The sequence below is a fragment of the Rutidosis leptorrhynchoides genome, chromosome 9 (genome assembly GCF_046630445.1).
Source record: "Rutidosis leptorrhynchoides isolate AG116_Rl617_1_P2 chromosome 9, CSIRO_AGI_Rlap_v1, whole genome shotgun sequence".
Lineage (NCBI taxonomy): Eukaryota > Viridiplantae > Streptophyta > Magnoliopsida > Asterales > Asteraceae > Rutidosis > Rutidosis leptorrhynchoides.
Genome location: NC_092341.1, coordinates 330,711,594 through 330,725,182, shown reverse-complemented (window position 1 = coordinate 330,725,182; position 13,589 = coordinate 330,711,594). Strand labels below are relative to the sequence as shown.

The window sequence follows — 13,589 nt, the reverse complement described above, 5'->3', positions numbered from 1 at the left end:
AAAAAAATTTCGCCCCCGGTAGAAATAAATCCCGGATCCGCCACTGACTCCAACCCATATAAGGTTGTTAATTAAATACGAAGTACTAAGGAACAATTTAACTCTAATCATTTATCAAATATTTATATCAGAAGAACAAAATCAAATTTGAAATAAAATAGAGAAATTGATGAAAATACACTTTTTTTCAAGGCTTCAAACAAAATACACTTTTTTTAAAAAAATTGTCTTTTTACACCATTCGGTAGACGGGATTTCTGTCTACCACCTTTATCTGTCGTCTACTACCATTTTTACAAAGTAGTAGACAGTAACAACAAGGTAGTAGACAGCGAGAACAAAGCAGTAGACAGCCAATTACAAGGTAGCTGACCGTCTACTGCCTTGTTGTTACTGTCTACTACCTTGTTGTAGGTGTCGACTGATATGTATTATTGGTGTCGACACCTACAACAAGGTAGTAGACAATAACAACAAGGCAGTAGACGGTCAGCTACCTTGTAATTGACTGTCTACTGCTTTGTTCTCACTGTCTACTACTTTGTAAAAATGGTAGTAGACGACAGATAAAGGTAGTAGACAGAAATTCCGTCTACCGAATGGTGTAAAAAGATAATTTTTTTTAAAAAAGTGTATTTTGTTTGAAACCTAAAAAAAAAAATATATTTTGAACAATTTTCCAATAAAATAAGATCTGGTGATAAGATTGGGCCACATTTAAGGCTACTTCTAAGGCCCACTTGAAATAAAAATAACATCGGCCTGTATGTTTTTTTAATTCAAATTGTTTTCATAGGTTTGTATGTATGTAACGGTATACTTCTTAAAAACGGGTTATCAATTCATTTTGCCCTTTCTTCTCAAATTTCTGATTTCTGATTACGATTCTGTTACATCCTACAACAAACAACAAATTTATTACTCTGTTTTTTTAACAAACAGATCCTGTTCTTCATTAGTTATTTTTTCTATTCTGATTAGCAAGACCACACTTTTGTTCAGGTTTAATTTAATTTACGTCTTAAACTCAATTTTTATTTTCATTTACTGTATATAAATATAAATATACATCTATGTATATGTGTATATGTATTTTGTATAATGTATTTATTCTCTGTCTTGTGATCTGATCACATTATTTGATTTGATTGTGTTTTTTGGTACTCACCAGATCAGTATATGATTAGGGTTTTTTGTTATCAAGATTAGGGTTTTAATTAGACGCTAATCAAATTTAAGGTGAGATAATGTATTCGAAACTGAATTTGATTCCAAATCATAATTAGTACAGTATTTATTTACCATTTAGGTCTAAATCAAATCAACTCAATGTCAACATCAATTGATTTTTTGTATATGAATGAACTAATATTACCTCAAACTTAGTAAAAAAGATGCCTTTAAACATAGATTTTTAATGACTTTTAATTTTTGTGACTTTAAAATTATTGGTAACTGGTAACAAATCTTTATGGTCTGCTTACAGTATGCCTTCAAAAGATCCACTTTTGCAAATGGAAACAACCTGTGGATCTCTGCTATGTGAATTAAAGGTACATACTCATTACTAGTATCATTAATTATTATTACTATAGATTTAAATTCATACATATGTGCAACTAATTTGGAGGGTTTGTTTATGAAAATAATAAAGATTATATGGGATGAAGTTGGCGAAAATGATGTTGAAAGGGACAGGATGTTGTTAGAGCTCGAACGTGAATGTCTTGAGGTGTACAGAAGAAAAGTCGATTTTGCAAATAAATGTAGAGCTCAATTAAAACAAGCGATTGCCGATTCTGAAGCAGAGTTAGCAGCCATTTGTTCTGCTATGGGCGAGCGACCTGTCCATATTAGACAGGTAACTATAATTATTAGTATTAAGTTATTTAACATAATTATTTTATTTTAGTTTTTCTTGAACTGATATAATGTGGTTAACTTAAAACAATTGCCATAATTTGAGTATTATTTGAATACTGACATGTATATTTGTGATTGGTTCTAATTTTGTTTTGCTTTTTTCAGTCTGATCAAAACTTTGGAAACTTAAAAGCAGAACTGAGAGCCATTATTCCAGAATTAGAAGAAATAAAGAAGCGAAAAACCGATAGAAGAAATCAATTTCTTGAAGTTTTGGAGCAAATAAACAAGATACAAAAAGAAATTTATACAATTTCTTCGAGCACAAATCTGGATGAAACTGATCTTACTTTAAAAAAGCTCGAGGAACTTCACACAAAACTACAAACACTACAAAAGGAAAAGGTAAATCCCATTTTATTATCATTATCATTATCATTATCATTATCATAACATGTATTTGAAAATTAACATTTGGTTACTAATTCTATTCTAAATAATATGCAGAGTGAACGTATGAATCAAGTTTTAGATCATTTGAGTTCCTTGAATTCACTCTGCTCTGTGCTTGGGATAGATTTTAAGCATACGATTCATGAAGTTCATCCAAGCTTATCATATACAGAAGGAGCGAAAAGCATAAGTGATGACACAATATCGAGACTTTCAACTGCCATACAAAGACTACGAGAAGTTAAAATACAAAGAATGCAAAGAGTAAGTTGTGTGAGGGAGTTAAATTCTGTAACAACAATCTTGTTATTTTCTAAGTGGCTTTCGATATACTTATGAATGCTTTGATTTTAGTTTCGTTTTATTTCAAACGGGTCAGTATATTTTCAATATAGTGACTTTTTTTTATCTGAAATTGTGTATTAGATACAAGATCTTGCAACATCTTTGATTGAGCTGTGGAATTTAATGGATACACCGGTTGAAGAACAACAAATGTTTCAAAGTGTTACATGTAACATAGCTGCTTCAGAGGAGGAGATAACCGAACCTAATTTGCTTTCTGTGGATTTCATTAATTATGTAAGTTTCTATTTTCAGTTTACTAATCTATATATAACACCGTTTGGTTGTAAACTTATGTAACGTGTGTTACAATAAAGGTTGAGGCAGAGGTGTCTAGGCTGGAAAGCTTAAAATTTAGCAAACTGAAAGAACTTGTTTTCAAGAAAAAATTGGAACTTGAAGATATTTGCAGGAAGACGCATTTGCTACCTGAATCCAACACTTCACTAGAAAAAGCTCTTGAAGCAATTGAATCTGGTATATAAATAATTGCATATTTGATTAAATATGATATCTTGAATGTAATAGTATCTGACATTATATCGCCTGATTTGTGTTTTACGTCTATTTTTAAATTGAAGGAGTTGTTGATGCTGGTAGTACGCTTGAACAAATCGAAATTTTAATTGGAAAAGTTAAAGAAGAAGCTTTTAGTCGGAAAGATATACTCGAAAAGGTTGAGAAATGGATGGGGGCTTGTGAAGAAGAATGTTGGCTCGAGGAGTATAACCGGGTTAGTCTATTTGCTTTGCTTTTTTGCTATTTTTTTAAAATGGGTCAGGTCATATGGGTTAAAAATTGAATCTTTACGTGTTATCCGACATTCTCGACCCGCCCATATTGCTACATCTGTATTTATTTGCCCATAATGCCAACCTTTTTGTGTAGGATGATAATAGATATAACGCTGGAAGAGGTGCTCATCTTACACTGAAACGTGCCGAAAAAGCCCGTGCATTGGTCAACAAACTTCAAGGTTAATGCCACTTTTAGTATTCATCATTAACACTGAAATATTGTGTATATTCTGCTCCTTTTTATAAAAAATTTTAACAAATTTTAATGTATAATCTTGAAACAGGAATGGTAGATGCTTTAGTTGTGAAAACGGTTGCATGGGAGAATGAAAGAGGTGTTGAATTTACTTATGATGGGGTAACAACTTATTTCCTTTAACTGATTTAATTTAATTTAATTTAATTCCTTGATTATAGTTTATTGAATTGGGTATTACTTGTGAAATCTGATATGTGATATACAGGTTCGACTTCTATCCATGCTCGAGGATTATAAGATGTTAAGGCAAGAAAAAGAGGAAGAACGAAAAAGACAAAGGGTACGATATAATACAATATAATTTTATGTATAACTTGTAATATTTTATGAACCGGTGTATAATTAAGGATCGTTTTTTGGTGTTTCAGGACCAGAAGAAACTTCAGGGACAATTGATAGTCGAACAGGAAGCACTATTTGGATCAAAACCGAGCCCAATTAAGCAACAAAGTGCTAAAAAAGGGGGCAGACTCTCAATCGGCGGTTCGGGTGCAACCAGCAACAGAAGATTGTCACTAGCTGGTCCTAAACAAGATCTTCACTCCGTTAAATCTGTTACTCCTAATACCCGTCCAGTTAAAAAGATTGAACGTCAGTTAAGTAACAAAAAGCACAATTTCAAAGAGTTGGGGCCCGCATTACGCAAGCCATTTTCTCCTGTTTCTACCAAACAACCATCACAGACTAATAATGTGACAGAAGTTGACCGAAAACACGACATGTTACAAAACACCAAGACCATTCGAAACAATACCGTAGTACCGTTCACAACTCCTTCCAAAACTGCAGTATTTGGTTCAGAAGCAGAAAACCGAACTCCCCCCAAAAAATTAATTCAAATGTTACCACCGTCTACACCATTCACACCTTCTGCTCCAATGCTAACTGCAATGACACCTGTTGTTAAAGAGATGATGGTTCCAGAAGAGGAGTATATTGAGTACTCTTTTGAAGAACGAAGATTAGGCTTTGTGCTACCTAAAACATATTTGACTTAAGTTTTTGATCTGTTATGACTTGTTTTTCAGTTTGCATATTGTTTTTAATAGTGTTTTGGATAGCTTTAGAAGTCAATTACATTTGGCTGGCCATAACAGAATGTTGACGAATGAGCGAACATGTAGTTTTTTATGCTCTTAGTACGAAATCATTTGTATATTTGCTGTGCAACTCACGTGTGTTTGTGATCGACTTTTGTGATGAACTTACAATATCATTGATGCACTTGATTTTGATAAATCCACCATAACAACTATGCATAACTACTTGTGTACCCATACATACAAGTAATGCATAAACTATAGTGATTTTATTAAACCAGTAATGGAAATAACAACACTAGTTTTTATGTTAGGAGACGTTTAAATTTGATGTATAATTTTTTCTACAATTCACATTTCTATACTTACTCTAAAATGTATAACTTCATAAATTTCTGCAATCATGTATAAAATACAAATCTATATAAAGGGAAAAAAAAAAAACACTAAATAACAGTATTTATTATAAGACCGATAGTAGCGTCAACTTTGGCCAATTTGACGGAATGAACCGCCATTAAAGCAGCGTGAGTGTTCGTCAAATTTGAGTGTGCGTCACAATTATAACGAAATCAAAGCAAGGCGTGAGGGTGAGTTTTGTCCAATCAGAATTTAGCAACATTGAGTTGTAGCTCTTATTGTAGACTTGTAGTGGCATGACTCTCTTAGCGAGAGGTCAGGAGTTCAACTATGTTGGGTTGCAACATTGCACTCAATGTTATCTCTGACTTGAAGTCTCCACCAAGGTCGCCTTTCGCTTAATGCGGGGGCAGCGGGGAGGGGGTTTTACCGGCAATGCCCTCCCATTGGTCCGAGTTTCCTCCAGGGCAGTGACTGTAACATTGAACTCAGTGTTATCTCTGACTTGAAGTATCCACTCAGGTCGTCTTTCGCTTAGTGCGAGAGCAACGGGGAGGAGGTTTTTATCGACCATGCCCTCGGATTGGTCTGAATTTCCACTAACTTGGGGCAATATAATTAATTTATATCAATTATATTAATATAAAAAAATAGCAATATAATTAATTTATTTTTTTAATATCCAACTTCTAATCAGATTTTACCACATCACTTCACAAATATTTAATACAAAAGTTTGACATTTTGAATTAACGAATGTCGAATATCAGTTAAAAATTTACTTTTTCATTAAAAAGTGCACTATTTGGCTCTTATTTCACTCATGTTAATGGTGGTCTAACCGTCTAAGATATACTTTTTAACCGTGTCTGATATGTTGACATAATTAGGGGTGAGCATGGATCGGGTTGGGGCGGTTTGAGGCTATAACCACACTCATAACGAATATTGCGGTTAGCTAGTTTTAATTACCATTGGGTACGGTTAAAAGCGATTTGGTTAAATTAGTTAACGATTAATTATAAAACGGTTAATTTGGTTAACCATTTATGGAGGAAAAAAATTAGTAAGTTGGTTTCTATTCTACATAAATAACATTTTAATACGAGATTATGTCATTGTCTCATGTTTATAATCGAGAAATAAAGTAGATAAATGTCGTTTTTACACTTAAAATCGATGCAAAAGACCTTAAATAATTAAACAAAACATAAGTTCACGTAAAGTTCTTAAAATGTAAACTTTCCTTCAAACTTTATTCTCCATCTATCCGATAGTCGTAGATCAAAGTGTTTTTCATTGGTGTCTTTCACTTTGGTATATTTTATATGTATGTTTATCTTTGTCCAACTCAAAAGTCAATTAATGTTACACATTAATCTATAAGGTTTAATATTTTAACATGTTGATCATCTTCCATGAAAATGATCATATATAAAATATTAAATGGTGCAGGTTCGGTTAATTCGGTGCGAGTACCTATTATTTCCATAACCGACCCACAAAGTGCGGTTAATTCACAGTGTTAACCAAACTCACGGTTATCCACTTGATTAGGTTAACTTAGTGCGATTTTATCGATTAATATAGTTACGGTTCGATTAATGCGGTTTTTTTCTCGCAAATACAAGAATATTCTTAGCGCACCTTGGTAGAAACAACTGAAATTTTAGCCCACTGAAATCATACAGTAAAAAGATGAAATGTGTAACCTTGTGCCGAAAGGATCGATCTCATCCGTCCATTACCATCCATTCTTTTACAATCCAACGGCTCATACTTAGGCGGGCACACTTTATAAATAAGCTCAACTTCCAATTAATCTTCACACAAAAACTTACTTCTACTGTCAAAGAAATCGAACAATCGGACGAAGAAGATGGTGACAATCAAGGCCGTTAAAGCTCGCCAGATCTTCGATAGCCGTGGTAACCCGACCGTTGAAGTAAGATTTAACTTCTTTTTTTCTTTAATATAAAAATCAAATTTATTTGCGTTGAAGCTTTATTTTAGATGTTAGATATGAAACTGAAATTAGTCGTTACAGTTTGATTCTGAAGATATTTATTGTATGATTCTGAAGTTTTTTATTGCTTCCTGCATTTTTATATAATATTAGGTTAATGAAAAGCTAGTACGTCGTATATGTTTAATTTAGTGTATGTATATTTGATGACTTTACATAGACTGAATTCGAAGTTAGTTAAATTTGTTGCAGTTGATAAGAGATAACTTAATTTTTGTTTTATTTTTAATTCTCAACAATATGCTAATTTTCAGCTGTATGTGGCTTGAAGCACCATTTAGTTATAGTCTATGAAGCTATAGATATTTATGTTGATTTTTCTTGAGTATATGAATCAATAAGTGTTATTAAAAATTGCTGTTGTGCGGTATTAATCGATACTAAGTACTAACTGAAATTTATTGTTTTAGGTTGATGTTATACTTTCTGATGGAACACTAGCCAGGGCTGCCGTACCTAGCGGTGCTTCGACAGGTTTGATCCATAATTTGCTCATGATCTATTGATTTGTGTTTTTGATTTGAAATTAGGGCTTCCTTACAACGATATGAACTTATTGTTGTATGTGCTTGTATCTATTATAAATAGTGGATGACATGTTCACAAAGTAGTGTTTGTGTATCAGTGTATGTATGTTTTGTTTCACCGATGTCTAATAAAAGTAGATATTAATTGTTAGGTATCTATGAGGCTTTGGAATTAAGAGATGGTGGTTCGGATTACCTAGGTAAAGGTGTCTCAAAGGTGTGTAATTCGATTATTTCAAGTAGAAATTTTTCGATGTTACAAGTGGTAGCAATTATGCTAACAATATCTGATTAAATGTCTAGGCTGTGGACAATGTTAACTCGATTATTGGACCTGCTCTTATCGGCAGGGTAAGTCCTCTGCACTTGTTTATATCATTAGTCTATTAGAACTTATATTATTAGGTCAACGTCATTGTATTGTTGGTTATTTCATAAGAACTTGTACAATGACATGTAATAATGTCCGTTTACCTACAGAATCCAACTGAACAAACTAAAATTGACAACTTCATGGTTCAAGAACTTGATGCCACTGTAAATGAGTGGGGTTGGTGCAAACAGAAGGTATTAACATATTCGTATCTTTTTATATCATGTTATCTGCTATTCGGATGTTACTATAATGTGCCTAAAAGTTACTCATGTTTTTGTTACCCAGCTTGGTGCTAATGCTATCTTAGCAGTGTCGCTTGCCGTATGTAAAGCTGGGGCATCTGTTAAGAAAATACCTTTATATAAAGTATGCACTTTGTACAATAATTATCATCATTCAGTAAATCTTTTTTTTTTTATTATTATTATTTCTAATTTTGTGTGCTTTATTTTACTTCTTGTGTATCAGCACATTGCAAACCTTGCTGGAAATAAGACACTGGTGCTGCCAGTACCAGCGTTCAATGTTATCAACGGTGGTTCACACGCAGGCAACAAACTTGCAATGCAAGAGTTTATGATTCTTCCAGTTGGAGCTTCTTCATTCAAGGAAGCCATGAAAATGGGCGTTGAAGTTTATCATAACTTGAAGGTATTATTTTCATATCTTGATTTCATGTAATTATAGTATATTAATAGTATTCTAGTTCTGTTATACTATTGTGTTTACAATTTTTGATCTTGCAGTCGGTAATTAAAAAGAAATATGGTCAAGATGCCACTAATGTTGGTGATGAAGGTGGCTTTGCTCCTAACATCCAGGTCAGTCTACTTTCTAAATATGATTGATCAAATTGTTATTGATTGATGTCATGGATCAAATGAGAGTAGCATGTCGTGATACAATGTTCGACTTTTCTTATTTATTCAAATCGCAATACGGCATTTGTTATATAGGAAAATAAAGAAGGTCTCGAGCTATTGAAAACTGCAATAGCAAAAGCTGGATACACGGGAAAGGTATTTTTGAATTTCTTATGTACCTCTTCATTAAATTTATATAGCTCCCAGGTTTAACTCTTGTAGTATTTGTTTTAGGTTGTTATTGGAATGGATGTCGCTGCATCTGAATTCTATGAAAATAAAGATAAAACGTACGATTTGAATTTCAAGGAAGAGGTAAAAGCCCATTTGGAAAATTTTATTTGTTGGTGTCAGCAATCAAAATTAAATTAAGTAAAAAAAATAAAATATGTTGCAGAACAATGATGGGTCACAGAAGATATCTGGTGACAGTTTAAAGAATGTGTACAAGTCTTTTGTTGACGACTACCCAATTGTATCAATTGAGGACCCGTTTGATCAAGATGATTGGGAGCATTATGCAAAGATGACAGCAGAAGTTGGTGAGCAGGTGCAGATTGTTGGTGATGATCTTCTTGTGACAAACCCTAAGGTATCAGAAATGTTTTTTGTAACCAATATTATAGAGATAAATAGTGTTTATATACGTTACTGAGTAATTCAATGTACCTGGTTCAGCGTGTTGAGAAAGCAATCAATGAGAAGACTTGTAATGCCCTTCTTCTAAAAGTACGTTTACTTACCATGTGCCTTTTCGGTCATCTTGTAATTTGATGGTTGTATAATTGATTTTTAATTCTATGTTTTTTAGGTGAACCAAATTGGGTCAGTTACAGAAAGCATAGAAGCCGTGAAAATGTCGAAACGTGCTGGCTGGGGTGTCATGGCTAGCCACAGAAGGTACAATAATGTTTTATCTCTATACAGACATGCCAACTATTGTTTTATGTCTCATATGGATCACTTATACCTGGCAAAAGATTCGGGTTGGGTCAAGGATCAAATGGGTTTGGGTGAAATGGGTCTGAGTTTATCATATGCTGAATGGACTGTATATGTTGCAGTGGTGAAACTGAGGATACTTTCATTGCAGATCTTTCTGTTGGATTGGCAACGGTAAGAGTTAATATTAAAATATCAATTTATCCAACATATATTAAACAAATAATTCTGTGTGTGTATTTAATTTTATGAGTTGTATGATTAATTTGTAAACAATTTGATGAACTAAAACAGGGTCAGATCAAGACTGGAGCTCCTTGTCGCTCAGAACGACTAGCCAAGTACAACCAGGTAAACTTTTTGATATTTCATATGGTATGTTATGTGGTGCTTTAAATGTTTATCAGTGATCTTAATTATTGTGTTATTCGTTCATACTTTGCAGCTTCTTAGGATTGAAGAAGAATTGGGATCAGCTGCTATTTATGCAGGAGCTAAGTTTCGTGCGCCCGTTGAACCTTATTAGATTCAGCTCTTTTCCAAATGCAACACGGGTTATTTAACGTTGTGGGTAACATGACAGATTCATGATATCTGTTGCATTTACTAGCAGGAATGTAGTAAATCTTGTGAACCTGTGCTGTTATTTACTGTGTGTTTTTTTTTTTTTTTTTTGTGCTACCTTGGGAATTGAATGATGTCAATACTATGATGTTTTATGTTGATTCTCTTTGCCAATACTATGTGAAAATGCAACAAGTGGTGGTTTTAGCAACAACATACACTTTTGCTAAAACAATATTCTGTGCATTTATATCCTCTCTGGTACATGAAAAAATCTGGCTTTATCATTATCATATGAAATCTGCACAATTACACAAGTGACTAAAATAATGCTGTACATTTCATCCTGATGTAATCTATGCATTGCATAAACAACATCTACAATATTGATTTTGGGTCAATGTAAGTCCAATGTTTTGACCCATATCCAATGTGAACACATTTTGAAAACAAATCACGGTAAGCTACACATGGAAACAATAAACTAGCACAACAAATTCTTCACATTAACATCCCACCGTAGTAGCCTCTTCACTCTTTATCTACTTATATTAATAGCCAAGGTTGTGTCGACCACAAATATAAGCAAATACCCTAAAGGTAGCCGGCTCAATTAGACCTCAAAACACACTAGCTTTTAAGTCCATACTACCACTCCAATCTAACGAAAATTTCACACTAGACGATGACATAACCCAACTAATGCTCCACCAATTGAACAATGTCGCCCAAACTTTGTAAGAATACGAACAATGTAGAAGGAGATGCTCAATAGACTCAATATGATTCGAACACTGTTAGGAAACCCGACTAGGTGAGCCCAAACAAGACAAGATAACCCCAAGTTATCTTACCCACTTTCAACAAACGAAAAATATAGTGATAATCGTAAAACTTGCAAGAATGATAAATAACACGGGAATTTAACGTGGTTATATGCAATCACAAGTGATTGCTTTAGTCCACGGTCAACCAAAGAGTGTTCTATTTGTATTAATTTCGTGGTGGTGAGTCTACAATGAGTTCTAACTAGGAGTATTTATAGGAAACCAAGAACACTTAAGAAAACTTAAGCATGCTTCATGAAATCATCAACTAGCCATCTTGATCCTCTTTACACCCTTGTATTAGTATGATCACAGCTCTAAAACAAGGTGTGAAGTAGCCCACATGCACCTAAAGTGACAACTTGGACAATCAAATACGGATCCCATGTGCAAAAGTTGATCAACATGCTGACAGCTCACTTCCAGGTACCAGATGCGCCGCAGCTCCAAGTGATGCGCCGCATCACTTGCCAGAAATGCGCCATATCCCTTTAACACGCCGCATCACAAACTTTCGGGCCAAAATGCTGCATGGATGCGCCGCATCCAAGAGTGATGCGCCGCATCACGCCTTGGAACTTCCTGAATTCAGGTTTCACGCAACCCGAAATCCGCAAAATCCGTGCAACACTTTAACACACCTTTTGTGGCGACATTTTCAACTTTGTTTAAATGTCTCCACACCTCAACAAATCTCCCACTTGGAGACTTTGAACAAACTCAATCCTTCGTAAACTAGCCTAATCTAACCAAGAACATTAAATGCCATTTACATACCGCCAAACGCCATTTGGGTCCTCCAATTACCGTTTAGTACACGCACCTCATCACATACTTAGGATGAGTAGACTTTCGATATAAGGTCTTCAACGCTACTTGTTAGACTTCAAACATTATTATCCCATAATAACAACTTGACCCACTAATTACACCTCCTTTCGCTGAGCTATAATTTGATCACCATGTTACTAGCTTGAGAGAATAAAACACAAACAACAACAACTCTTTTTCTATGACACCTATCTCCTTACACTAGGAGATAATGGGTCATTTGAGTCCGACCCGACCCAATCAACCCCATCGCCCAAGCGATCCACCCGTACACTATAACATCTACCCGATTTATCTTTCCAACATAGAATAAACCACCCGGTGGATCAAACATGTGGACAATGCCATCAAGGCAACCGTGTGAGAATGCATTCACACTCTTGATCTTCCACATAACCGCCTTTGCTTTCACCATTGGAACACCGACTACATACGCGCGCACGTCTTTTGACAAACCCGATTTTCCACCACGAGCCAACTCTCACTGTACTGACGTTTCATTAACAGTGACTCTCAAGAAAATCTCTTGTTCATCTTCTTAGGACGATTGCAACAAAGTTGCCATTGGAGAAGATCTACTTGAAGTAACGAAAGCTCTAGTATAACCAATTCGACCCGAATCTTTACTAGCTTCGACTTCCCTTGAGCTCCCACTCAAACATGATCCCTCAACAAACCCGGAAAGCATTAGCATGCTAGGATTTCTAATAACCACGAAATCACCTAGCCATTCTTCAACCATATACATGGCTCCCCTCTTGTACCCGCGAGCAACCACATGACCTCCCTTAAACACCTTCCACCTTTGATCTCCAAATAGGACATGACACTTATCATCATCCAATTTCCCAACTGAGATTAACCTACTCTTGAGCTTTGGAATGAACCTCACGTTCCTCAAGATCCAAGTGTGTTTAACCACAAGATCACCAATACCTGCAACATCAAGTGTACTCCCATTCGCGACTCGAACCTTACCGGAATACGACTTGAAATTCACCATTGTAGTGACCCGAACTTTTCCATGTTTATATATATTAAATGAAATTGTTATTTTACATGATTAAGTGTTTCCAGCATGTTAAGTAATCAAACTTGTTAAGACTTGATTAATTGAAATAGGTTTCATATAGACAATTGACCACCCAAGTTGACCGGTGATTCACGAACGTTAAAACTTGTAAAAACTATATGATTATATATATAGTTAACATGATATTATGATAAGTAAGTATCTCATTAGGTATTTTAACAATGTGTTATATACATAAAATTAAGTTTATTGAATTAAGAAACTCGAAACGATATATATAACGATTATCGTTATAACAACGTCTTACTAAATACATATGAATCATATTAAGATATTGATACACTATGTTTAATCATGATAAATGATAATTAAACATGTCATTAAGTGTATTAACAATGAACTACATATGTAAAAACAAGACTACTAACTTAATGATTTCGAAACGAGACATATATGTAACGATTATCGTTGTAACAACATTTA

The 13,589-nt window shown here is 34.3% G+C and overlaps 2 protein-coding genes across 2 annotated transcripts; both read left to right on the top strand.

Moving 5' to 3' along the window:
• Window positions 1–1,490: 1,490 nt before the first annotated feature.
• LOC139866983 (65-kDa microtubule-associated protein 3-like) lies at window positions 1,491–4,715 on the top strand. The gene is made up of 11 exons (XM_071855287.1): window positions 1,491–1,553; window positions 1,655–1,861; window positions 2,029–2,268; window positions 2,371–2,580; window positions 2,743–2,898; window positions 2,979–3,138; window positions 3,243–3,394; window positions 3,550–3,637; window positions 3,743–3,816; window positions 3,923–3,997; window positions 4,086–4,715. The coding sequence occupies exons 1-11, from the start codon at window positions 1,515–1,517 to the stop codon at window positions 4,713–4,715; spliced, it is 2,031 nt and encodes a 676-aa protein (XP_071711388.1). The 5' UTR covers window positions 1,491–1,514.
• A 2,243-nt stretch (window positions 4,716–6,958) lies between these two features.
• Window positions 6,959–10,533, top strand: LOC139866926 (enolase). The gene is made up of 16 exons (XM_071855225.1): window positions 6,959–7,062; window positions 7,554–7,617; window positions 7,823–7,887; window positions 7,974–8,021; window positions 8,151–8,237; window positions 8,332–8,412; window positions 8,515–8,697; window positions 8,793–8,867; window positions 9,003–9,065; window positions 9,144–9,224; window positions 9,307–9,501; window positions 9,588–9,638; window positions 9,721–9,809; window positions 9,974–10,025; window positions 10,146–10,202; window positions 10,297–10,533. Exons 1-16 carry the CDS (start codon window positions 6,997–6,999, stop codon window positions 10,375–10,377), a joined length of 1,338 nt encoding a protein of 445 aa, XP_071711326.1. The 5' UTR covers window positions 6,959–6,996; the 3' UTR covers window positions 10,378–10,533.
• Window positions 10,534–13,589: the final 3,056 nt, after the last annotated feature.